Source organism: Jaculus jaculus, chromosome 8 (assembly GCF_020740685.1).
Source record: "Jaculus jaculus isolate mJacJac1 chromosome 8, mJacJac1.mat.Y.cur, whole genome shotgun sequence".
NCBI classification, from domain to species: domain Eukaryota; kingdom Metazoa; phylum Chordata; class Mammalia; order Rodentia; family Dipodidae; genus Jaculus; species Jaculus jaculus.
In genome coordinates, this window is record NC_059109.1 from 138,039,632 (window position 1) to 138,066,077 (window position 26,446).

Below are 26,446 nucleotides of genomic sequence, written 5' to 3' on the forward strand. Positions count from 1 at the left end.
GAGAGCTCAACACTAAATAAGACTTACAACAGGATTGCTATGGCTCAGGGAACATTATGGAAGGGGCAGAAAGATAGTAAGAGCCACAAAGTGGGTACGAGTACCCTTGCTACCCTACAGGGACTGACTGGGGCCTTCAAGACCCCACAGTGAACCCCACTGAGGAGGCCCCATGGAACCAAGAGAAGGGATGAGGGATAAGAGTATAACTTGTTATAACACATATAAAATAAATTTAAAAAAAACCAAAAGGCAACCTTGCTATTTGATTTAATGTGGCTAAACCTTGAGGACAGTATATGAAATGAAAAAAAATCTATACAAACAGAAGACTTCATGATCTCACTTATAAAAACTTTTGAAGAAGCCAGGCACGGTGGTGCACACTTTTAATCTCAGCACTTAGGAGACTGAGGTAGGAGGATTGCTGATAAGCCTGGATTAGAGTGCGGCCATCCCTCAAAAGACTAACCAAAAAAAAAAAAAAAAAAAAACCAAACAAACAAAAGAAATACATAAAATTAATGGAAAATGATGGTTTCTGAGGGTGAGGAGTTAAAGGCCATAAAGCTGTATATACACATATATACAATGAATAGAGTCTAAGTTTACATACACATATATATGTGTATTATGTATAGTTTAGAGATCTAATATAGAATATGAGTTCTATATTTATTAATAATGTACTGCATTCAAGATGTTTGACAAAACAACAGACGTAAAGTGCCCTTGTGGTCCACATGTAAAATAGGGTAGTTATGTGAAATAATGGCCATGTTAATTTTCTTTCTACTATGTAATGTAATGTTATATACCTTACATAAAATGACAATATTAAGCATCTATAATTTAAAATACATTGAAGACTACTTATACATACTAACTAGAACATTATAAAAAATATTATAAATCTAATATAAAATTACTATATCCTTAAAATCAACTGACATTGCATATAAATAATCTCTCTCTAGCATTCTATGAACAAAATTTTAGTGATTCTGGCATCTCAAGAATATTTTGCTTTGTTTTAGAAGCTCATTTTGCTTTTTTTTTTTTTTTTAGTGTGTGAAATGTGTGGTGCATGTATCTGTATGTGCAGATAGGCACAGCCCATGTGCACATGTGTGGAAGCCAGATCATGACAGGCGTCCTCCAACTGCTGCAAACAAATTCCAGTCACATTTTCCACCTTGCGCATCTGGCTTATGTGGGTGTTGGTGAATTAAACCTGGGTCCTTTGGCTTTGTAGGCAAGCACCTGAACCTCTAAGCCATCTCACCAGCCCTGAATATATTTTTTTTAAATGTACGACAGAATTATTGTATAGATTCAGAATTCTTGTCAATTCAATCTTCTGAATCAGAGCACCTTGGAAAGTTTTCACACACATACAAAAAAAGACCATCTATCACACAAGGCTTTCAAGGAGAAATCAGAAAGGTGGATGAGAGCCTGCTGATACAGTTCTTTCCGCAAAAGGATGAATACATAGGAAAGACAATTCAGGAAACATGGTGTCTTGCTCAAGTGAAACAAGGCACAAGCCTAATCTTAGAAAAGACCATCTTAAAGGAACTAATGAGCTATTCTGTTTCCGGTTGTTTCAAATAGCAGAAAGCTAAAAGCTAGGACCGGAGCAGCTTTCCGAATAAGAACATGGCATGATTAAAGCTATTTGGAAAGAAAACAAGCTGGTATTGAATATAATGAAGGGATTGGTAACAAGTCATACTGTGGGCAAACAGAATTACTTAAGGGCTATTATAACAATCTAGGAAAAAGAAATTATCACTGAAGGGGCTGGAGAGCTCAATGGCTAAGGTACTTGCTTACAAAGCCAAAGGACCCAGAGTTTGATTCCCCAGTGCCACCTAAAGCCAGTGCACAGAACAGTGCAAACTGAAACCAAGATAAAAGAAGTTGACATAGACAGGACAGAGAAGCTTACAGGGTAACTCAGAGTGAAACTTAACATCAGATAAATCAAGTGAATACAAAGAAACTGTAAGTAGCAAGCCAAAAAGAATTAGTATTTTAAGCCTGAATGATTAGTAGCTTCTTTTTAAAACAATATGTATTTTATTTATTTATTTGAGAAAGAGGCAGAAACAGAGAGAAAAATAAGGCACACCAAGGCCTCTAGCCACCACAAAAGAACTCCAGTTGTATGTACCCCCTTTTGCATTCTGGCTTATGTGGGTCTTGGAGAGTCAAACCAGGATCCTCTGGCTTTGCAGGTAAATGCCTTAACCACTAAGCCATATCTCCAGCTCGTTTTATTTTTTTAAATAAAAATAAAAAAGAGGGCTCAGTGGTTAAGATAGTACCATGTTAAGACAGATGCACAAAGTGGCACATGAATCTGGGGTTCGTTTGCAGCAGCTGGAGGCCCTGACACACTCATTCTCTCTCTCCCTCTATCTCTTGATGCTTGCAAATAAATAAAAAAAGTTTTTAAAAAAATTTTATTTATTTTGATTTTTCAAGGTAGGATCTCACTCTAGCCCAGCTAACCTAGAATTCACTATTAGTCTCAGGGTGGCCTTGAACTCATGGTGATCCTCCTACCTCTGCCTCCTGAGTGCTGGGATTAAAGGCGTGTGCCACCATGCACAGCTGAAAATATTTTTTAAAAAGTATTTCGGAAAGATCTAATTGACAGGACATACGGTATTAGCAAAAAACAAAAATCCATTGTGTGGTAGCTCTGATTAAGAATGCTTGCTGCACAGACATGAGGACCTGAACCCCAGTGTCCATGTAAAAACACTGGGCAGAGCTGTACATGCCTGTAACTCCAATGTTAAGGAAGGGTACGGACAGGAGATTATTAGGGCTCGCTAGTCAGTAACCAAACATGGAGAGCTCCAGGTTCAGTGAGGGACTGTCTAAGGATAATAAAATGGAAAAGCAATAGAGGTATTCCTCTAGCCTCTGCATGCATGTGCATGGGGCATGTACCCACTGAGCACAATATACCCACACATATATACAAAAATAATCCCATAGAGATAAGGACAGAATCTAAATGAAATCATGTACCCAGACTTAATCATATACCCAAAGTCTAAAGTGTGTATGTATGAGTGGCTGGGAAGAAAGGATGCTGGGCCTCATATAGGCTAGGCAAGTGCTCTACTGATAATTTATACCCTTAAACCTTCGTTTTAGTGTTTATTTTGAGACAGAGTTTCACTAAATTGCCTATGCAGGCCTTGAACTAATTTATGATCCTTCTGTATCAGCCTCCTGAGTACCTTGGATTATAGGTCAGCACCACTAGGCCTGACTTCTTGAAAAGCAGAATTTCCTTTGATAAATTAAAGAGAAAGTTAAGGGGCTATTTTGACTACTTGTCAATTTGTCAGATGTCATAATAAATTTAGTAGTGTTCTAAAACCTTAAATCCAATTCCATCTCAGTGATGGATTCAATGTTTGAGTCAAATATCAAGTTTGACTATAAGTTTGGTAGTTAAATGACACCTACCTTACTGAGTTGAAGGCCAGATTTGTTTGAAAACCCACTATGGAAGAGATTTTGACAATATTTAAAGAGTGATTAAATAGCAATATAATATTTTAATCAACATTTTGTACAAGGTAAAATATACTAAGGGATTAGGTCTGTGTTCAGTATACTTTAAAAGGGCAGTGCTACGCACCAAAATAAGACCCAACACTTTGAGAGCTTTGCAACTTCGTTTATATTAAACACTAATTTATCATAGTCAACTTTAACTTAATTATGACTGTAGCAGAATTGCCAAACGATTTAAAAATAAAAGGTATTATTCTACTATTAAAGTCATTTATTTCATGCAGTGTAATAAAGCTTTCATGAAGTTAAACATGAACAATCCAACAGCCTACAAACAAATATTCATAATAAAAATCCACTATCAGAAAGATTGAAAACTAGAAACATTATTATTTAATATATTTAGTCTAGTATACTGAAAATTCTTATTTCATTAAGCAGCATATTTCAATATATTGTTTTATTCATTACTAGATTCTATAATCATATAATATCTATATTCTGAAGATTTATCTCTGAAATGGTATACTGTATTGTTGGATATTTTCTGATATTTCCAGATACTAAAATGCCATATTTCAAAGAGAATTTAAACAGTTACTTATCCTTAAAGTAGTATTTTCTACAGAAAAATATATTATTTGAAAATTATAAACTTTGTATTTTAGTTATATGTAAATAATATTTGTGTATAAAATTTATGTATGTACCTGACATTCAGCTCCTTTGATTTTCTTGTAGACTTTCTGTTATCAGTTGGGTTGTATCGCTTATTAATTTGGTTTATTAAGGACTCAGCTGCATCAGTAAATCCTGACCCTTTTGACTTTTCTCTCTGAAACAATTCACAAGTCACTTTAACACTTTACCAGCTAAATTTCTAAGAAAAATAAAGGCAAAACAGAAATTTTTAAAAATAATCTGGTTCTATCTAGGCCTATACAGATAAAGAAGAATTCAGATATTATTAAATAAATCTGGGATTCATAAATCATTAAAACCACTCAAGATAAGTCTTTTTAACATGGAGAACTATATGTAATATACATTCTTTTAAAGTTACTATACATGAGAATAAAACACCTAAGGGAAACAGCCAGTTCTTTAAAAGATAATAAAACTGTCAAGTCTCTAAGCCAGCAGCAACTTTCTATGTCCAGTTTGGTAATCTACATGAAACTGACCAGTTCCAGGAAGGATAGAATTTACTAAAACTGTGGCAAAGAGAAATAGTTCATTTGGAAGCAAGTCCTAATTGGGAAAAAGTCCGTCATTGCAGGTAAGTCCTTCAAGGGAATCCTCAACCCTTTCTTTGTCTTTCTGCTCCCCTGGACATCATGAGACAACCAGCTTTGCTCCTCTATGTCTCCCTGCCATTATGTTCTGCCTCAACATAAACCCACAGCAATGAAGCTCAGGGACCGCAGATTGAATGAAACCTCTCAAACTATGAGCCAAAATCACTCTTCCATTTTGTCAGTCAAGCTTCTTTTACAGGCAGACATCTTATGGGTTTGTGAAAATGAAAATACATTGAAAGCTCACCATTGGTTTTTGTTTCAAATTGCAGGAATTACTTTCCGAAGTCAATTCTTTCACAGATTTTGTATGATTCCTCACATTTTTGCCAAGAGCAGGGTTTTTATCACAAATAGTAGTATTCATATCTTTTGACAAGATACATTTCTTCTCATAAATGAGAGATTCTTCAGTGGTCTTATTTAGGAGCACTGACTTGAAAGTAGTCTCAGATTCAACGTGCCAATCCCTTGGCCTGGCACTTGTAGCACTTCTTTGAGGCTCTGAACCTTTTGAATGACTTTGCTGTTCACTGTTTTTTTTGCAATTCTCTGCTTTATCTGTCTTGTTTGGCTCAGTCATTTCTTTCCTGTAGTTCACCTTTTGTGTTTCTTCAGACCCATCAACAGATAGGGGTAATTTTGGTCTAGTACATTTTCTGCTGACACCAGTATCTAATGGGAGAGAAATCAATTCTTATAGAAAGAATAAACTGATAAAACCTAAATTTTGTTATCAAATGCTTGATAGCATTTAAATTAGTAGTTCCTGGAACTATTATTATATAACACATAAATTTATTTCACCTGATATAATACTGGCTCTTTGGTTATTACAGAGTTTAATAGTTGTTACAGGTGTCCAACATGCCCATCTGGAGTGCATTCTATTTCTACAGATGTTGTCTGTAACATTAGGTAACCTAGAAAACAAATTCATTTGCTCAGTGTATCATAAAGACATTAGTATCTAAACACTTTGTTTTTTATGTAGTCAGTATTTATTGAATATAATTTATTTAATATAATACTTCCATAAATCATGACTAATTAAATTTTGATAAATTATATAACTAAAATGTTAGAAAAATATTAATAGCTATTACTTTAAGATCTGCCCGAATACATTTCATTTATCATTTTCCAAAAGTGGGAGATTTTATCCCTTAGTTCATCCTCATTACATCTGTTACTGGTAAATAGTATTTCTTATTTCTGTGTGTTAAATTTCTTTTTATTTTAATTTTCATTAATTATGAACCTTACTATATGAACAAATTGCATGTTGGTCGTATTCCCCTTGGGTCATTCATTCTCCTGAATCGCCCTTCTGCCCTGCTCTGTGGTGTTACTGGTACTCATAGGGGCCAGAAGTACATCAGTCAGTCTCTGTGGGGGTGGGGGGAACTTACTCCTGCCCACCCTTACAGCCTTTCTGCTCCCTCTTCTGTAATGTTCCCTGAGCCTTGGTGACTGTGTTATAAGTATTTTAATGTTAAGCTAATTTTATATCCTGCTGCTTTGCTGAAAGCATTTAATAGCTCTAACAGTTTTCTGGTAGGGCCCCTTATGTATAGAATCATATTATTTGCAAATAATGACAATTTGATATATTCCTTTCCTATATGTATTCCTTTTATTTTCCTTTTTGTGTATCTTGTCTTATTGTTGTAGCTAAGACTTGTAGTATTATGTTAAACAAAAGGGCTGGAGAGATTGCTTAGTGGTTAAGGCACTTGCCTGCAAAGCCTAAGGACCCAGGTTCAACTCCCCAGAATCCATATAAGCCAGACGCCCAAGGTAATGTGATGCATGTGCACAATGTCATGCATGCACACAAGGTGGCACACCCACCTGAAGTTTGACTGCAGTGCTTGGAGGCCCTGGCATGCCAATTTTCTCTCTCTCCTCCCTCTATCATAAAATAAATAAATAAATAAAGTGGAGAAAGTAGACACTCTGGTATTGTTCCTACTTTGAGTAGAAATACATGTTATATATATTAGCACATTCCACTGTGAAGATGAGCTAAATTTCTTCACATACACACTTATTTTTAAAATACTAATTAATGTAAGTCAACTTGAAAGAAGTTATGGTTGATTGACATAGAAAGTATACACTTGCCCATTGCCTCATCATAACTTGAGAAGTAGTTGTAATACTATCACACTATATTCTAATAACACAAACATCTTTCCTGCAAACCTGAAACTAGTATTAATAAGTGCTAAATTATTTAATGGGTTTTCTCATACTTACACAGATTGATTTATTTTTCCCACTGCCTGTGAATCCTGCAGTTCATCTAAACAAAATAGAAATCATGGTATTTTCATTTTTGCATGCAGTTGGCAGAATAAAATGTTAGTAGAATTTTATAAGGGTGGGAACACTGATGAGAAGATGGATTTATCTTGACTCCTTCCTCCCACACCCAAAAGTATTGGGAGTGGAGGTAATAGTCCATTTTCTCCTAGCAACAAAATTTCCTTATTCAGTACAAATTACAAACCTTTTCTTTACATAATTATGGAAAGTCAGTGGAGCTAAAAGAAAGCATTTAAGAGTGCTCACTTGTTCTCCCTTTTTCTAAAGTGACTAAAACCAAAAAGTACTTACTGAAATTTTGATCTGGGCATTCAGTGTCTTTATTTTCTGTCTTTTCTACCACTTCAGTAGTTTTGATATGCTACAAACATAGAAAATACAGTAATACAAGCTTAAATGAAGATATATTAAAATAAGTTTTAGAAAAAAAGATTAAGATTTGAGGAAGTTTGCCTTGGTATGAAAACTGAATACAGAAAATAACCTTTGACAAAAAGTCAGTGGACTGTACATTTTCTAAGCACACCCAAAGCTAAGATAATAATTCAATTTTTATGTTAGAAAATCTATTGGTATTGATTTTATATACTGCATATGCATTTTCTTTTTGGCATTGCCTAGGTAATGTATTGCCTAAAGCAAAACTTCCTCTTTCTGTAGCCATGAGGTCATATTTAATACAAATCAAATAAAAATCTGCCATTGCTATCAGAAAAAAATACACTAGCTAGCCCAAGATATGTGTGTGTGTGTGTGTATTTGGTTTTTCGAGGTAAAGTCTCACTCTGGTCCAGGCTGGCCTGGAATTAACTATGTAGTCTCAGGGTGGCCTCGAACTCCCGGTGATCCTCCTACCATTGCTTCCGGAGTGCTGGGATTAAAGGCGTGCACGAGCATGCCCGGATTCAGCCCAAGATATTTTACCTTACCTTAGCTGTCTTTCCTACTTAAATGTTGTTGATAGTTCCCTCTCATAGGAAGGGAGTAATTATATAAATATTCAGGTGTGATTTGGTTGTCACAACAACAGGAACAGTCTTAAATAGGATTACAGTCATCTTATAATATTCAGGACCATGTCATCCAACTGAAAATTAGTTTCCTTATTAATAAACACTTAGCTAGACAATGCAATTAATTACTTTGAGTATTTTTTAACATATTCAACTTTTGAAACATATTCTATTTGCACATATCAAGTTTTAAAAGAATCCATGTTTTTTTCTCATTTTAATATCAAAACTACTGTGATTAAAGTAACCTATGTATATTTATGAACTAACAGTGAGATGAAATTCAGTCTTAATTGAAACTGGGCCTTCATCATTGTCTAATACTTGTCTAACATATTCTGATAATTCTCATTTTTTCTCTCAGTAGCTTTGTAAAGAAAATGTTTACCTGCCTCTGACCTCCTTCAACAGATCCTTAGGAGAACCTGGCTATCAGTATACTCCAGTGGAGAAAAAACATTAAGTACTAATCTTAACAACCTTATTTTATCTCCAGTTGTGCTTATCCATTCCCTATTCTCTCCTTTTACCTAATGTCTCCTCCTTAATATGCATTTTACTGACCTTTATTGATCATTCAAAAACCAATTCCATTGTCCATATTCCTTGTCATAAAAGGTCTCTCCTGATTTCCAATTATGAGTTAAGCTCCCAGTTCTTCAGTTTCTTACTGCTGCCTATTTATATCTGAGGGCGCTTATATGATGCTATAATAATCTTATGAATTTGTATAATCCCACACTAAACTTTGAGACTCAAAGGCAGTTCACTTCTCACAGTTCTGTGCCACAGTATTTCCCACAGTAGACACACATTTGTATAATAAACTGAAGAATGATGGCAAGTCCATTTCTCCTACCAAGTGTGTCAAATGGATGTAGTGAATAAATGTTTCAGAAGTTTTACTGCAATCATGGTAAATGAGTTATATTCCAGAGGACCTTACTTTCAAAGATAATAAATTATATCTAGAAAAATATATAGTTCTATAAACAAATTAAGACAATATTTATAAAAGAAAGTAACTCGACATGTAGTTTTTTAAACATTTTATTTACTTTTTTAGAGAGAGTCAGAGAAACAGAGAAAGAAGGGGGAGGGGAAGAGAATGTGTGTAAATGTGCGTATCAGGGCCTCCAGTCTCTGCAAACAAACTCCAGATGCATGTGCCACCTTGTGCATCTGACTTACCTGCTCCTAGGGAATCAAACCTGATCCTTAGGCTTTGCAGGCAACTGTCTTAACTGATAAGCCATCTCTCCAGCCCTCAACATGTATTTCTAATATAACTTGATAATATTTATTTCCCAAATACTTTCAAATTATACTTACATTGTCCATATTATTTCCTCTATATCTTCTTTCAGATGGCTTAGGTTTATGTGACACAGCATTATCCATTCCAGTTTTTGATGTTTTAGAAACATCAGCTTTTTCTGTAGAACTCATCATTTGTAGTGGTAGCTTGATTCTTTTTCGTGGTGTTGCTAAAAGAAGGAAAAATTGGCTAGAGTTGTTTTTCCTTTTCTGTTAATGAGTTGCTTTCACATACAGATGGTAATTAAGATGAGGCCAATAAGAAAGGGAGGTTCCAGCATAGTTTCTAGGCTTTCATGGTAGAATTTAGTAAGATAAGGTGGAAAAATTTGGGGGGAATGTTAGAAAGATTAATTTATGGACTCTGTCATACATTAGGCAATTAGCCAATAGGCAACTGGATTTTTGGAATATGATGTCATTATTCAATTACCATAACCACTAAGACTTTATTTAAGTGTGCAGCACCCAGTTGCCAACTTGAACTTGTATGTACTGCCAAGTACTACTGAAAGGCTCAAAAGATTCTCTACTAAAGAATTCTTATTTAATCCTTCAAACAAATTGGTCAGACATTTTAGTTCCATCTTATAGAAATGAAACTGACTCTGAATTTAGGTAGAGAATATGTGAAAATATAAACCTGCAAGTGAGAAACTAAGCCTATAAGCCTGATTAGACAAATGTTGTTTTTTAACCTCTATGTTATGATAAATAATGATGTTATTAATATGGAATACAAATCTTTATGTATAAATAACCATTTATGATTAATATTTTGACCATTTTCATATCCTTACTTATATTCCAGGTAAATATGTTTAGAATGTTCTTAACTTAAAAATGTTAATAAAAAAAATCTTGTAAAAATCTTTTAAGAGTAAGAAACTTACATGTGTTGACTAAAAGCACTGGACTTCTCACAGGGTATCTCTCTGCATCAGGAATAATCATTGATGCTTCAGACATTTTCCTTTTTATAGGAGTAGTTATCTTAAACCATGAGAAACAACCACAGTAAACACAGATTCTATTTAAAATATCCTTTAATTTTATTCCAAACATTTTGCCTTTAGCACATACAAAACATATATGTTTTCCAAATAAACACAAAGTACACAAATTTCTATGTTTTAGCATACTGTAGCGGGTTTTCTCCTCATATTTGGAATTGAATATATAGCTAAAACAAATATTATTTTGAAGAATATTCATAGACTATTCTGCCTTATGGAATATATCTATATGCTTGATGAAAATATTTTGGCCAACCAAGGACTTCCAATCTCCTATTATATTTCAGAGAGATGATGCTTACATATGTGATTACAGAGCATTATTTTGCTTTCATAATGTTAAGCAGTCTTCAAAACCTTCACACATTTGTAAAAACTGAATAATCAATGTATAACTACTCTGCTTTTAAACTGAGTTACCTAGTGTAATTCAGAGATTTGATGACAGACAAGCAACTGGTTCCAATCAAGATTTGCATTTCTCCACACCAGCCAAGAGTGATTTGTGGGAGTATTGATGTGTCAGAGCAGAGACTATAGGGAACAGAGTTCCAGATAATGCCATATAAAGGAACATATGGTGACATACTGTATGAAGGATGAAGAAAAATAACCAAATTTTACAGCTTAGCTTTCTTTCCTCACATAAATAAGCAGAACATTATGTTTGTCTTACACATTACAACCAAAGCAAAGAGAGAACAGAATGAACAACTGGAAAAATGGAATCTATCTTGTTTTGGATTAACTACTGTCAAGTTTAACATATCTTGTCATACTTCCTAACACACACATCTAGCTAAAGTACTACCTTTTTGTTTCCACTCATGGAAAATGGAAAGAAAACTGAAATGAAATTGATCAAGGCCATAGTTTATAAATTCTAGGTGCTTTCCTTATATATTTTTATACAACCATGATTTGCTCTATAGTAATTGCATAAACAACTATCCAGGGACCATATTTACCTCAATTTGGCTATTTCTGTCCTCTGGGTTACTGTCACTGATATGTTTTGAAGGGCTAGCAAAACTCTTTGACAAGTTAGATTTTTCATTGAAGTGCACTAGGTCTTCTTTTATTGGTGAGGACTGACTTTCTGGCACTAGTATCTATTGGAGTCAGAATGCAGAAAAGTGACTCTAAAAAATGCTAGACAACAAAACAGTCTCAAAAATCACTGTATATTATTAAAGCTCTATTTGCCTGACATTTACAAATACCACGTCTGATCCTCTACTACCCATATACTAAGTTTTACAAAGTGACACAACAAAAATTCTCAATTTCTGTAAACAGGCTTTGCCATTTATTAGTGAAATAACATAAAATTCTAATTTTTAAATTTATCATTATTCTCTCTAAACTAATGATATATATTTTTAATCAGATTGTATGTTCTGTTACTAATAATTGGCAAAGCTTGCCTCTTTCCCATAATTGATGGCTACTCCCACAATTCATGACCCACAACCCCCATTTGGATAACTGGCATCCCCAATGAGGAGGGCCCCTTGGGGGGAGGACAGGGATGAGGGTAAGAAAGGTATCAACATATGTTCACTGAGTATGTACATAACTAATAAAGAAAACAAAGAAAGAAAACAATCAAATATTCAATTATCAAAATATTATCATACATATTATAATCTATATTATTATATATCATATATACTATATTGTTATATATTGAAATTGTCATTGTTAACTAAAATATGTTTTATTAGCAGACAATTTATTTTTCAGATGTTTGCCTTCCAAAGTAAATTTTTTCCAAAGTTAATTTTATTACTGTACTGTTATTTAATGTTCAACTTGGCCCAGTTAGAAATATCAAGTAACTCTGACACATACCTGTGATCCACTTGCATCAAAAATTATATGAACAGATGTTTTGGCAATTGATATACTTTGTTTTCTGGTAAATTCCTAAAATTCAATAATTCAAAGTGATGTTATTTTCTTTCCATGAAATTTCCTGTTTTCTTTCACAACTACCAACTTATCCGAAATCACAATTTTGCATATGTAAATGCCCTACCTAAGAATACTTCAATTACTTCAAAGTTACCTCTCTCCTTAGTTTTAACTTGGTTCCTAAACTAGGAGGCCCCTCAAGAGTATGTCCTGTTATTTTTTGGCATAAGTCTTTTGCACTACCCAAGCTTGTTCAAACATTACCTTGCCAAAATGTTCCATAAATTGTCTCCAATAGGCAGTGACTGGTTTACACTGTTTCCATAAAATTATTCAACTTCAGAGGCTACTTCACACCTCATTGCTATAATCATACCTTACCTTACAAATGACTCTTCATGAGCCATCTCTGTTTACAATTAATCTAGTTGATTTTTACAGAATAATTATTTGCATCTATATCACTATATTACTTCTACAATTCTCACAATCTTCTAATAACTTAAAAAGTAATGTTTTATTTTTAAACTACTTGGAAGAAATCACATTTTCTAAGTAACTACTGCTAATTCTGTCATCTAATGTACTTTCTAAAATGTATCTCAAAGGGCATAGGTAACAAGCCAATATTCCAGAGTAAAACTTTAAAAAATTCAAATCTGTCATGTAAAAAATAGCCAGGCATGGTGGTGCATGCCTTTAATCCCAGCACTTGAAAGGCAGAAGTAGGGAGATTGCCATAAATTTGAGGCTGCTCTGAAAATACATAGTGAATTCCAGGTCAGCCTGAGCTAATGTGAGACTTTACCTTGAAATCCCCCAAAAAAATTGAGTGGAAAAATGAACTACAACTTACAGCCCCCAAGGGGAGTTTCCAAAAGTATAAAATCATTAAGTGTTTACTTACCTTGTATTTATTTGCACCAAAAAGTTTTTGAGTCACATTCATGATTTCTAGTGATGCATCAAAATATAAAAGCAATTCTTTCCCTTCTCTTTTGCTAATTTTTACAACATTTTTCATAATTATACTCAGTATCTTCTTTGATTCTCTCACTATATGTAAAAAATACCGCTGTTAGTTTATTTCAATTGCTACGAAACCATTCTATAAGCATATTATGAAGAAGAAAAACATGAAGCATACTGAAATTCACTGAATCACAATTTAAGCTTTCAGAATTACAGTGTTTAAATTAATTAATTCTGGCACTAAGTACCTATATAAAGAAATCAGTCAAGGTACATTTCAATCTCAAGTGTCCTGTGAATTATATAATAATGCTGTAACTACTGAGATAGTGCCCACAATAGATTCTGAACCCAAAAGATTCTTAACATTCTCCATGAACACATCTGAGAAATCATTTATTAATTTAGAGAGGCAAAAAATAAACTTAGTTCCACATAATTACAGTATTTTTACCTATAAGCATATGTCCAAAGACTTCTCTTGAGTCTAGTGTTGTTATGAATATAATGATTATTATAAAATTTGAAAAATGTTCACAAGGCATGAGGAGAGAATGATGCAGTCATTATCTTCAAGGACATAAATAAGCTGCTAGAAGGCCTGCTAGGCTTTTTTTTTTTTTTTTTTTTGCCTTATTTCTCTTGCTAGATCTTCCAATATACACTTGTGTAGAAATATCACACTGGACTTCATAATATATACAATTATCAAGTGTCATGAAAATTATCTAGAACTAATTCTCCAAGAATCTCACTGGCTTATAAACAGGGGACAGCCTTAAGCACATGGTCAGTTTCTCCTTTAAAACATTTGCTAGATTTTGGGCTGAGTGGATAGTAAGCTGAGCTAGAATCCTATAAAAGGCAAAGATGGTATCTCCCACAGTCTTAGGCTCAGAAGATAGAAACCTAAAAGGTTCACGTTCAACAGACTGGAATGACCACAGCTAAGGATTACAAACTGTTAACAAAGATAGATAAACCTATTGAAATTAAATCCAAACATGCTCAGATGAAAATAATCAATTTTTTGCTCTCTCTGCCTAAGAAAGAAGAAATCCTCTTTCTTGGAGAGTTATCTAGGACTTCTGTATTCTTTTATATACAGTGTCTTATAAAGTAATTCAACATGCAAAACTACAACAATATATGACTTATAGAAAGAAGAAACAAGAGTCAGTAGAAGACGACCAAACAATGCTTCAGTTATTATATTAGCTAATAGGTATGGTCTTTAAAATAATTATAACATTAAACCATTAAAGGATTAAAGAAAAAACAAAAGTAGGCAAATAATGAGAAAGAGATGATTTCAGAAGATAATCTATTAAATGATCAAGGACAAACATGAAAAGCTGCCAACATCCACTGTGGTTTATTGTCAATAAAACACATGTACAAGAATGCACATTAGACAATGTTAGGTGGTGGCCCCCAGTATGTGTTTGGTTCAAAAATGGATTAATGCCTCCTCCTGGGAGTTCTCACATTCACAACTGCAAGAGCAGGTTATAATAAAGTGAGTCCATTTTCCTGAGCTTTTTCATGCCACATGATCCCTTCTGCTTTCCACCATGAGGAACTTTCCAGAAACTGACCAGGTGCAGTCACTTTATCTTTGGCTTTCCAGCCTTCAGAACTATGATCCTAAATAAACTTTTTTTTTGCACATTATCTAGTCCTTATTATTTTGTTCGAGAAACATGAAACATGTGACCATACTGAAATACTTCATGATGGAGAAAAAAACAACAGAAACTAAGCAAAGACATTCTTTTAATTTCTACAAACAGTATTATAACAAAGGTTCTTAGTGCCAGAAAAGCAAGGGAAGAAAGTAGGTCTTGATGAGGTTATGGAGCAACTGAAATTCTTATACACTGAGACTGAACACGTGTGGTGGTTTGATTCAGGTGTCCTCTATAAACTTAGATGGTCTGAGTGCTAGATCCTCAACTGATGGTAATTTGCAAATTAAAGCCTCCCAGAGACAGTGTATGGTTGGTGGCCGACTTATGGGTGTTATAGCCTGCTTGCTCTTGCCAATATTTGGCACAATTTGCTACAGTCCACCTGATGTTTGCCAGGAAGTGATGTATACCCTATGCTCATACCATTCTTTCCCCCTGCCATCATGGAGCTTACCCTTGAGTCTGTAAGCTAAAATAAACCTACAAACTGCTCTTGTTTATATGTTTTCTGCCAGCAATGTGAACCTGACTGCAACATCACTCAACTGGTAAAATACTGACATGAGAATGGTCTTTTAGACAAGAGAAAATGTGGGGTGAAGAATTGGGTGAACCAAGAAAGAATCATATAAAAGAAAACCAAGTTTAAAGTTTAGTACCTTCAATGCTGTATATATGAACTTTTTCCTCAGGCACAGTTACTGCTTCCCACTGATGATCCTTAAAAATAGGTATTAAGCATAAATAATAAGTTATTGCTAATTTAAAACTTCTTTCAACACAAATTTTTGGATAAGCTATACAAGTTATTTTTGCTAATATCACTAAGCAATCATCACATAAGACACAGTTCTTGCTATATCAATGTTGTATTTTTAAAGTTTATTTATGTATTTATTTGATACAGAAAGGGAGGAGGGAATGAGTGCGCTAGAGCCTCCAACCACTGCAAATAAATGCACTACCTTGTGCATCTGCTTTTACATGGGTACTGGGGAAATGAACCTGGGTCCTTTGGCTTTGCTGACAAGCATCTTCACCACTAAGCCACCTCTCCAGCCCCAATGATGTATTTTAATATTAATCCATGTTTTTATTGTTAAAATTAAATGATACTGATTTTGTTTGTTTTCAACCAAAACGTTTTGATGTATCAATATTTACCAGAGGGTACATTTTTTAAAATGTTAGAATGTTTTGGGCTGGAGAGATGGCTTAGCGGTTAAGCGCTTGCCTGTGAAGCCTAAGGACCCCGGTTCGAGGCTCGGTTCCCCAGGTCCCACGTTCTCCAGATGCACAAGGGGGCGCACGCGTCTGGAGTTCGTTGGCAGAGGCTGGAAGCCCTGGCGCGCCCATTCTCTCTCTCTCCCTCTATCTGTCTTTCTCTCTGTGTCTGTTGCTCTCAAATAAATAAATTTAAAAAAAAAATTAAAAAAAAATGTTACCATGTTGTTTTTTTTTTAAATTTTTTAATTTAATTTATTTAAATTTTAATTTTTTTAAATTATTAATTAATGTTGAATTTCATAAAGTACTTCTATCAGTAGCTACATTTTAAAATTTGGTACTAGGGTTCAAATTAAAGACCTCACATGCTCAGCACTATGCTAGTGAGCAGCAAGCCCCACTGTCTTCCTAAAGTTGATTTGTTATGCTCATGCTAATGAAAATTCTATGCCATTAATAAGTAATTTATTTCTCAAAGCTTTAGGTTAAAATTAATATTAAAATTCAGCACTAGGACAATTCATAAGGGTGCTTCCCACACAGGCACAAGGGCCAAAGTGGGCCTGAGACCTCTTTGAATTCAACCTCAAGCATCTACATAAACAGTTGGCATGGTCATCACACCTGTAACTCCAGTCCTGAAGGGAGTAGAGACCAGAGAATCATTGGCATTTGTGAAAACAGCAAGACCTGTAAGAGGTTCCTTTTTAAGGAAACAAGCAGGAAAGCAAGGAAGGAGGGACACCTGATGTCCTTCTCTGGCTACTTCATGCACAAGGGACATGCATATTTGTACATATATGCATATACCACACATACACTACCACAGAAACACCCACAATACTATACAATCATATTTTTCTATTATAATAATAAAGAAATACCTTCATTAGCTTGGTAAATAATCATCTTATTTAAAATTATAAAAGCAGCCATTGAAACCTATAAAAGGATAGCTAGAAAATATACAAATAAATGTACATTCTTAAAGAGAATTTCAAATGTCTTATTCACACATAGGGATAAATAATAACCATGGTAATAAAGCTTACATCATCATCTCCAGCAATATAGAATGACAGAGTCTGGCTCCCAAGATTAAAGTCGATCCAAAATTCCTCAAGCTTATCATCTGATGGTATTTGCAGCTAACAAAATAATCATAAAACTATGAAATACTATGCTTATAAAATCAAGGAAAATCATAATCAGGTTATACCCATGACTGAGTGCATTTTAATTATTTGACTTCATTTTTATCCTAAAATTCACCAGCACTATGTAAAACAGAATAAGAGTTCCACTAATATTTACATTTAAGAGACAGAAAGGATAGTTAGGGGGTAAGCAGCAGAAGAACATTAGATATATTTAGGAACCGAGGAAATGATATTTTAATATTTTAGACAAATTATGTAGCATCAAGGAATCAAAAATATTCTCAACGTTATCAAGATTGAAAATATTAGTCTGAATATACTTCTGAAGAAGTAATGATAGCTTTACAGAGAGAAGAGATAGCCTGGAGAACTTCTGGTGTCACTCTAACACAGAACTGTAGATCAGCTATACTTCAATCTAATGATAGCCATTTGGAATGTTTTAAATTATAACCCACAGTTAGTTTAGTTTTCTTTAAAAATTCACCCAATTATATGTTAAAGTTAAACTTGCCTCATATTTATCAAGAAATGCTGACAAACAGGGAAATGTAAAAACACTGAAATACAAAAGGGTTTAGAAAAGTTAGCCTTCATAAACTATTCTTGTTCAGTAATAAAAATAATGCTCAGAATCCAAGGACAATCAAGCCAATAAAATAATCACTCTCTTTTACTTTTTGAGATGAGACATCATTATGTTGTCTAAGCTAGCCTCACACTAGAGAACTCCTGCCTCAGCCTCACTAGCAGCTGAGGTAACAAGTTTAAACAGCTGAGGTAGGCTCTAACTGTTTTAAACAAGTATCTAATAGAAATCTTTTTAGGTAAAGAAAAGCTTATGACTTTGATGATATTACTCAATGTATAATTTTGAATAAAGTAATTACACAAAGTATTTTTATAATGTCTTATCAAATGCAAACAGATAGTCCTAATTTTGTTATATTAATACAGTGGAAGTACCCAAAGGATTTAGAAAAAGAGTAATTCTGATAATAAAAAGGATGTATCCTTTAAAAAATATTTATTAGCAAGCTGACAGGGGCAGGAGGTGCACTAGGGCCTCTTGCCACTACAAATGAACTCCAAATGCATCAACCACTTCAGCCACTTTATGCATCTGGCTTTAAATGGGAACTGTGGAATCAAACCTGGACCATGAGGCTTTATTTATAAACAAGTGCCTTTAACCACTGCCCATTCTCTCCAGCCCTGAGATGGCTATATGTAAATGGTTTTATAATCAGATACTATTTTAAGCCCTTTAGAATATTATCTCATTTAATTTTTATAACAATCATAGGAGTTAGTATTATTAATATTCTTATAATGTGGCTAAGGAAACTAGGGCCAGAGAGATTAAATAATTTTATCATAGAATAGGAAGATAAAAACTCATGACTCAAATCCAGGTGGTAAGACTCCTTGCATTAAACCCTGACCCTAACTTTTCACTTAGTAAGCAAAACAAATGTGAGTTAATCTGTCTAGAACATCTACAAGGTGTAAGGCATTATAGAAACACTGTTGCTTTGTCATTATGAAAATGATTCACATTTACATTTTGTATCATTTAATACTTGCTCCTGATATTAAACAACCACAAAATACTACTTAGAGCATGTTAATTATAAAAAGAGGATTTCTTGTTTGCTATATTTTCATTTCATATATAGATGAATGACACAAAGAAATACATATGACAACATTTCATTATTTTTCAATCAATAAGATATATGCAAGTCTGAAATATAGTAAACCAAATCTGGGCATTAAAAATTATTAATATGAATTAAATATAAATGTATTTATCCCCTAAAAAGCACAAAGAAAGACAAAGGCTATTAGAAGATGACTGCAGATTGGCAGCGTGGTGACTACTAAATAACATTATGTAAAATGTTATTATAAAAATCTGGAAAGAAGGGATTCAGAGGAAGGGGGACAAGGGAATGGGGCGAAAGTAAATGGAAGGGGTATTATAATCAAAATACATTATATTCACTTATGAAAATTGTCCATAAAATTAAAAACTATTGCTTTGAATTTAAATATCCTTTATAGTTTGCATTACAACCTAAGTGGACAAATACAGTTATATTTATAAAGGTTCAACACTGGGCACACACTTCCTCATCACCAAATGGCTACATGTTGAACTACGTTTACCTTCTCTTATCTCCAAGCATGCCATTAACCAAGTTGAGAAACACCCTGCAATCCTAATTTGAAAAAATAAAAAAGACAAGACTATTAAAAATCATAATTAAACAAAAGTATTTGCTAATTTATGTTATATTAATAAAACTTACAGTTTCAAAGTCACAGTCTTTAATTCCTTTAAATGCTTTAGCAATACAATCCATTGGAAACCACTGACATGCCAGTTCTTGTCTTTGTTTTTCGGTAGTCATTCTACATAAGGCTTCCACAATGCCTACTTGTAAATCATAATCTGTAAAAACATAGTTAATCAAGATAGGTCACAATTATGAAAATTCAGTTTGTAAAAGTCTATATATTTTATAAACAATTAGCATAAGCAAGGGAAATAAAATATGAATATAACTTATTCATCTTTGCTAACAGAAGAAAAAAGCTAAAAGTGACTCTTAAATATCTAAGACTACTATTTCATTATATTTAGTTGTAAATGCAAAATAATTTTATAGTAATACATAGATAACAGAATCTTTGTTTTCCTGTTTTCCCAGTATATTTTAGGCCATGTTTTATTCTACATCTAAATCACTCCATCAAAACTTTTCCATAGGAAACTTACAACAGAACAGTCAAGTTCTTTTAGTAAACATATTTTATCAGTTCCCAAAACATTAGTCATCATCATATCATTAAATATAATTTGAGAAATTTCTTAGCAGAAATTGCAATCTCTCTTCCTTTCATAACAATTTTTTCCCTAAGATATATTTAGTATTACTGATGCAATTAAAAATGGTTCATTGTCAGCCAGGCATGGTGGTGCACGCCTTTAATCCCAGCACTCGGGAGGCAGAGGTAGGAGGATTGCCATGAGTTCGAGGCAACCCTGAGACTCCATAGTGAATTCCAGGTCACCCTGGGCTAGAGTGAGACCCTACCTCGAAAAACCAAAAAAAAAAAAAAAAAAAAGATTCATTCTCCATAAATAGGTTATTATTCTTTTGCATAATCTCCTATTATAAGGCTAATACTAGTTTAAATATATATAATATTTAAAAATTAAAAATAACTTCAGATCTTGAAAAGATGTACTTACCACCTGCATTTAAAATCCTTTCTCCCATGTTACTCCTGTGAATTAAAATAATAGATGACCTACTAAGCTAGTATCAAACAAATGTTTGGGAATGTACACTTCAATAAAATGCTTAGTTGGCTAGTATAACTGACTTCTGGAGAAAATATAAGCAGTATATTATCTTAAAAATGACAAAGCTGGGCTAGAGAGATGGCTTAGCATTTAAGCGCTTGCCTGTGAAGCTTGAGGACCCCGGTTCAAGGCTCGATTCCCCAGGACCCACGTTAGCCCCATGCAGAAGGGGGTGCATGTGTCTGGAGTTCGTTTGCAGTGGCTGGAGGCCCTGGCGCGCCCATTCTCTCTCTCTATCTCCCTCTCTCTCTCTGTCACTCTCAAATAAATAAATAAAAATGAACAAAAAATTTTAAAAATGACAAAGCTTATTGGACTCAAACATCATGTCAATTTAAATTCATGCTTTCCTTATTACCTCACAAGACATACTTTAGATTCTAGATAATTAACCAAAAGAATTTTTTTTTTATAATTACATGAGGGTTAACATTTCTTCGGTACAGAGTATTTTTCTGGCATCTTGAGGCATTTTGTCAAGTATAGCATTCATTTTTTTTAAAGCCTAGAAAAGAAAAAGATAATGAATTGACTTTTTGTTTAGAGAAACATAAAATAGAGAAATTGGTACATAAATGTAAGTCTAACATTTTCTTAGTCACTGCCTTTGTAAGAAAGCAAAAAAAAGTATTAGTTTTCATTTTTATGGCAATATACACATATGTATATACAGATATGACATACAAGCTATCTTGGCACTGAATTACTGGAGAACATCTAGCATCTAGGAAGGATAATTTATTTTCAAATAAGCTATGTGTATCAATTAGCCCATATGATTACAAAATTTTATTAACTATTTAGAAAATCTATTAATGACAGGCAACAGATTATTCAGGCAACATAAATACATTCCATGTAATTAAAATTAATCTAAGATTAAATAATTTTAGTTATTTTTCAGTTTCTCATTTCTAGGTTTAAAAGACAGTTAAATGACTTTACCTCTTGTTTAATGAAAATATTCACTCTTGAATCAACAATGAGGGCACAAATTCGCGGAACAAAACTTTCCACTACTTGCTTTTTACCTGAATAAAGTGTTAAATTATTGATAAATGTTAATTTTAAAACATTTTAACTGGCACTTATTTCTTATCTGAGGTATTTATGAAAATAGCTTTATTAATTTCTATTCATACTTCATAATACAAATACAATAATTCTTAGCACTAGACATACTGCAGCAACATATGACAACTCTTCACAGTGAGCACAAGGAAGAAAAGAATGCTCTGATAGAAAGACTGATTGACTGACTTTTGAAAATCAGATGGATCAAATGCTAATACCTTCAGAAATGTTTTCTCCCCTAAGAACCTAAGGATTTAATCAATGAAAAGGAACTATTGATTATTATCTAAATAACCAATTTGCTTAAAATTTTTTCCCTTTGGAGACAGTAAATAACTGTATTTGTACATGATTAATGAGCCTCAGTTACAAATACTGGGAAGTCTCCCTCAAATATCACAGAGGTGAAATACCCTGTATCTCATTACTTGGAACAATGTGCTTGAGTGACCACAAATGAGGATGAGTTGTCACATGTTCTGCAATCTCCTTTTACTAGTGAAAATTGTTTTCCATTACATCAAGGGTTAACAACTATGACAGATACACAAAATCCAATTCTGCCTATTTTGTATCATCAGCAGATGTTTGAAGGAAAATATTTACATCTGTCATGCTTGATGAATGAGCAGTACCAAAGGTAAACTTTACTCTGATGAACTCAGCCAGTTTTTTTAATCAATTATGTAAATTTTTGTTTGAAATTGTTGCCAATTATCCTATTTGTCTAAGAATACAGACATCCAAATTTGTATTATGAATATTTTATACTAACAATCAAGATAATTGAAATTTTTCTGAACAGTAATTATCCTCAACCATTATTCCTGAATATTGAATGTTTTTGGTTGCAGAATGAGAATGTTATATAAAGAATTTAATTTCAGATGGCACAAAAGAGCTTAATATTACAAACTTATAATGCATATAATCATTTTAAGGATATGTATCTTTACTTAATGACAATTAAGTATTTGTATTTATATTTCTAACCCAGTATCTGTAACTGAGGCTCGTTAATCATGTACAAATGGCCTTAGGTATTTTCCAGATTGTCAAGGCAAGTTAAACCAAGAAGCAGATATCAGCTGTGCATGTGGCACATGCCTGGACTCCCAGGACTCAGGAGGTGCAGAACGAAAATCAGGAGTTCAGTCATCCTCAGCTACTTTTGAGCAGTATGAGGCCAGTCTGGGGTACACGAAACTCTGCCTCAAATGGAAGAAGAAAGGAAAACAAAGGAAGGAAAGAAGAAAAACAGGAGTTCTTCATTCTAAATATACAAGGATATTTATGGAAAAATCTGTTCAAAATCCTGCTCCCTGACTGGCATCAGTGTCTGGAGTTATTTTCATGGAATGATATTTTCTAAACAGTATATGTAACATTTCATTAGAGATAGACACTAACAAATGACCATTCCTCATCACTGTGAAAATAGAAAACTTTGAACCCTAATTAAGTGAAATGTAAGAATGCTAAGTCCCTCCTCCTTGATAGACCTATATTACAATCATGCCTATCTTTAGCTGTATTAGTAAAATAGTCTAGGAATCTGTTTTCTTTCTTATTAGATAAAAAGGTCTACCTAATGTCTATTTTTCTCTTGGCCTACAATGTCTAGAATACTATCTTGTCTTTTACAAGAAAAAGAAAACTTGTCTAATCCCAAATTCAATAATACTAAGATAATATGAAGGGAATTACAAACTCTACTAAAACATTAAGAGCAAATTATTATTCCAATGGAAATAACATTTACCTTCGTCACTGATGTCGTATATGATCTAAAAAAGTGAATAATATTTAGTTTACAATTTATTTTTAATTGTAAATCATTTCAAAAGGTATTAATTAACTGATTTTAATTCATAGCATTTATTAATGAGCTACTTGACATTAATCAGCTGAAATGCTTTATGCAGGTAGATGAACTATTCCCACCAAATCACCAACCAGCCTGAGTGATGCTTAGGACAAAATAAAAAAACAAAACACAGAGCACAAGTGCTTTCTAAATCAGCACCCGCTTTCTAACATCAGACAAACAATGTGTTTTTACCATCAAAAGATCAAATAAGTCTTCTGTCATGTTTATTACAGCTTCATCTTTGGACTGTCCTCGACTAAGAATAATCTCCTTTGATTGTTCAAACCAGGAAACCATGTGAAAAACGAATGCACATATTAGTTACTTTGAATTACATTTTAACAACTTAAAATTATTTACTTGTATTTATTTCAACAGTAAACCTAGGAGTACAGAGACATTAAAAGACAAAAACTCTAGTATTATGTCAAAATAAATTTATATTTTAAAACTTTCTCCTTGTTTGTCTTTTTTGGTTAACTCACTGTTTTTCCCATTTAATATAGGAAAGAAGTAATCTCAATTCCATGCAGATGGTCCTTATTTCCCCATTTTAAATTCCTAGTACAGATACATTTTTTTACAATCAAAATAAATTATCATGAGAATTTAGATTCTTTAGTATTACTATTTTAAAGTTTTAGACTTATTTTATCTTAATCAGATAATTAAGTACATACTATGTTACATGTCCTGCTCTGTGTGTTGGTTATATTGCAATGAATAAAAATACAAAATTACTATCTTCTATTTTAAAGTATGGAAATCAGTCAGTCAACAATATAAACAAGATCAAGTCAGATGATGAGACAAGCAATAGAAAATGAAGCAAGTAAAGACCTCATGATGTCTTGTGACCTCAACTTCACATGATTATGATGGCTTGGAGACAGTTTCCTTATCATTTTTATCTCTGTATAACACTAGTTTATAAAAAATAATTATTTTGTTCTCAAAGTTCTATATAAAGTTCACAACTTTATTTTCAACACTGGACTATTCTGTTGACAGGAAGCATAACTTTTATCATAGCTCCCTCCCTCCCAGTAGAATTCATATATTGTACACTTATCTTTGGGACCAGTCCCTGTTTTATCATGGTCAGAAGTCCAGATTGCCCCAGTATAGAGATATTTTTGCCACATCTTCCAATAGAAATCAAAATGGCTGTAAGAGTATTTATCTCTTGCTTATTAAATTCCTAAAATGAAAAGTATATATTTAAACTTCTGAATATAACAAAAATAGTATTAAATAGACATTGTTCCAGAAGCATTTTATACATATTTCTGATCTTCAAAGGGAGCTAGCTATATCTCATCATCTCTATACCAAAAAGGCTGAAAAGTATGATTAATAAGTCAAGCTGTCTACCCAGCTAGTTAATGACAAACTGAGAGAAAAATGTCATGATCTGTATAAATTTAAGAAACTGTGATACAAAAATTCACTTTTAACTAACAAATCTAAGGCTTTTGTTTTTCTGTTTCTGTTTATTTTGAAAGTGTCTCACACTTTAGCTCAGCCTACCTTGGAGCTCACCATCCAGCCCTGGTTGGCCTAAAACTTGTGCTAATCCTCCTACCTTGGGATCCCAAGTGATGAGACTACAGGCATTACCTAACATTACCAAATAAGAAATTCTTATTCAATCTTTAAAATTTATAACTAACATTGGATACTGAGAAACATCAGTAAGTCATCTTTTTTTAAGTTGGTTTCAGAGACGATACTCAAATCCAATGTTCTGAATTTTTAATTTATTTTTGAAAGCACCAAGCATTGTGTAACATCACAACTATGCTAACAGGATTTTTAAAAAATTAATTAAGTTGTTTTGCCACTTTACATGATATTTAATAATGGTATAATTAAACAACACAAAGTGTCTATTTTACTTGAGAAAGAAGAGTCTAGCATGTCAAAGACTACTCAAATAAAAACCTAAACAAGGGCTGGAGAGATGGCTTAGTGGTTAAGTGCTTGCCTGTGAAGCCTAAGGACCCCGGTTCGAGGCTCGGTTCCCCAGGTCCCACGTTAGCCAGATGCACAAGGGGGCGCACGCATCTGGAGTTCGTTTGCAGAGGCTGGAAGCCCTGGCGTGCCCATTCTCTCTCTCTTCCTCTATCTGTCTTTCTCCCTGTGTCTGTCGCTCTCAAATAAATAAATAAATAAAAATTAAAAAAAAAAAAGAAAAACCTAAACAAACAAATCATGAAATAAATACTTATTTATCTAATTGTAAGTAAGTTTATTCAAGCCTTTGTTTATTTTTACTAATGGGATAATTCTTCTTAGAAAAATAGAATGTTATTATTTTTAAGAAGTACTTACTCTGCATATTAAGTCATCCAACTTGTGCAAAAACTGCTTGCTGCATTTAATCTTCACATCTTCATGAATATCGATTTGGAAAAGTGTCATCAAAGGTTTGAAATCATTTCTTCTTAAAGCATCATCAATACATTTCTCCAACTGCTGCAGAAATAGAGCACATATATTGAAATCAAGGAGAAAAATTACTTCCTGTATGTAATCTAGGAATCTGAGAATTGTTTTCACATAAAAATCTCTCAAATGAGCTTATAAAGTATTAACATATTTTGTTTTTTAAAACCTACCAGTATTTAATTTAGAG

At 33.3% G+C, this 26,446-nt stretch overlaps 1 protein-coding gene across 1 annotated transcript in view; it reads right to left on the minus strand.

The window, feature by feature from the left end:
* Positions 1-26,446, minus strand: part of Sycp2 (synaptonemal complex protein 2) — a 50,387-nt gene that overhangs the window by 22,811 nt on the left and 1,130 nt on the right. The window contains exons 2-24 of the mRNA XM_045157077.1: positions 26,143-26,286; positions 24,881-25,009; positions 24,001-24,105; positions 23,701-23,725; positions 21,810-21,895; positions 21,284-21,369; positions 20,751-20,785; positions 19,804-19,946; positions 19,661-19,713; positions 18,003-18,048; positions 17,381-17,476; positions 15,761-15,821; positions 13,346-13,494; positions 12,376-12,450; positions 11,490-11,633; positions 10,399-10,498; positions 9,521-9,675; positions 7,467-7,536; positions 7,107-7,152; positions 5,648-5,767; positions 5,092-5,533; positions 4,257-4,381; positions 3,496-3,532 (exon numbers count right to left, since the gene is read on the minus strand). Coding sequence (XP_045013012.1) covers positions 3,496-3,532; positions 4,257-4,381; positions 5,092-5,533; positions 5,648-5,767; positions 7,107-7,152; positions 7,467-7,536; positions 9,521-9,675; positions 10,399-10,498; positions 11,490-11,633; positions 12,376-12,450; positions 13,346-13,494; positions 15,761-15,821; positions 17,381-17,476; positions 18,003-18,048; positions 19,661-19,713; positions 19,804-19,946; positions 20,751-20,785; positions 21,284-21,369; positions 21,810-21,895; positions 23,701-23,725; positions 24,001-24,105; positions 24,881-25,009; positions 26,143-26,286 — 2,472 coding nt within the window. The remainder of the gene's footprint in view (positions 1-3,495; positions 3,533-4,256; positions 4,382-5,091; positions 5,534-5,647; positions 5,768-7,106; positions 7,153-7,466; positions 7,537-9,520; positions 9,676-10,398; positions 10,499-11,489; positions 11,634-12,375; positions 12,451-13,345; positions 13,495-15,760; positions 15,822-17,380; positions 17,477-18,002; positions 18,049-19,660; positions 19,714-19,803; positions 19,947-20,750; positions 20,786-21,283; positions 21,370-21,809; positions 21,896-23,700; positions 23,726-24,000; positions 24,106-24,880; positions 25,010-26,142; positions 26,287-26,446) is intronic.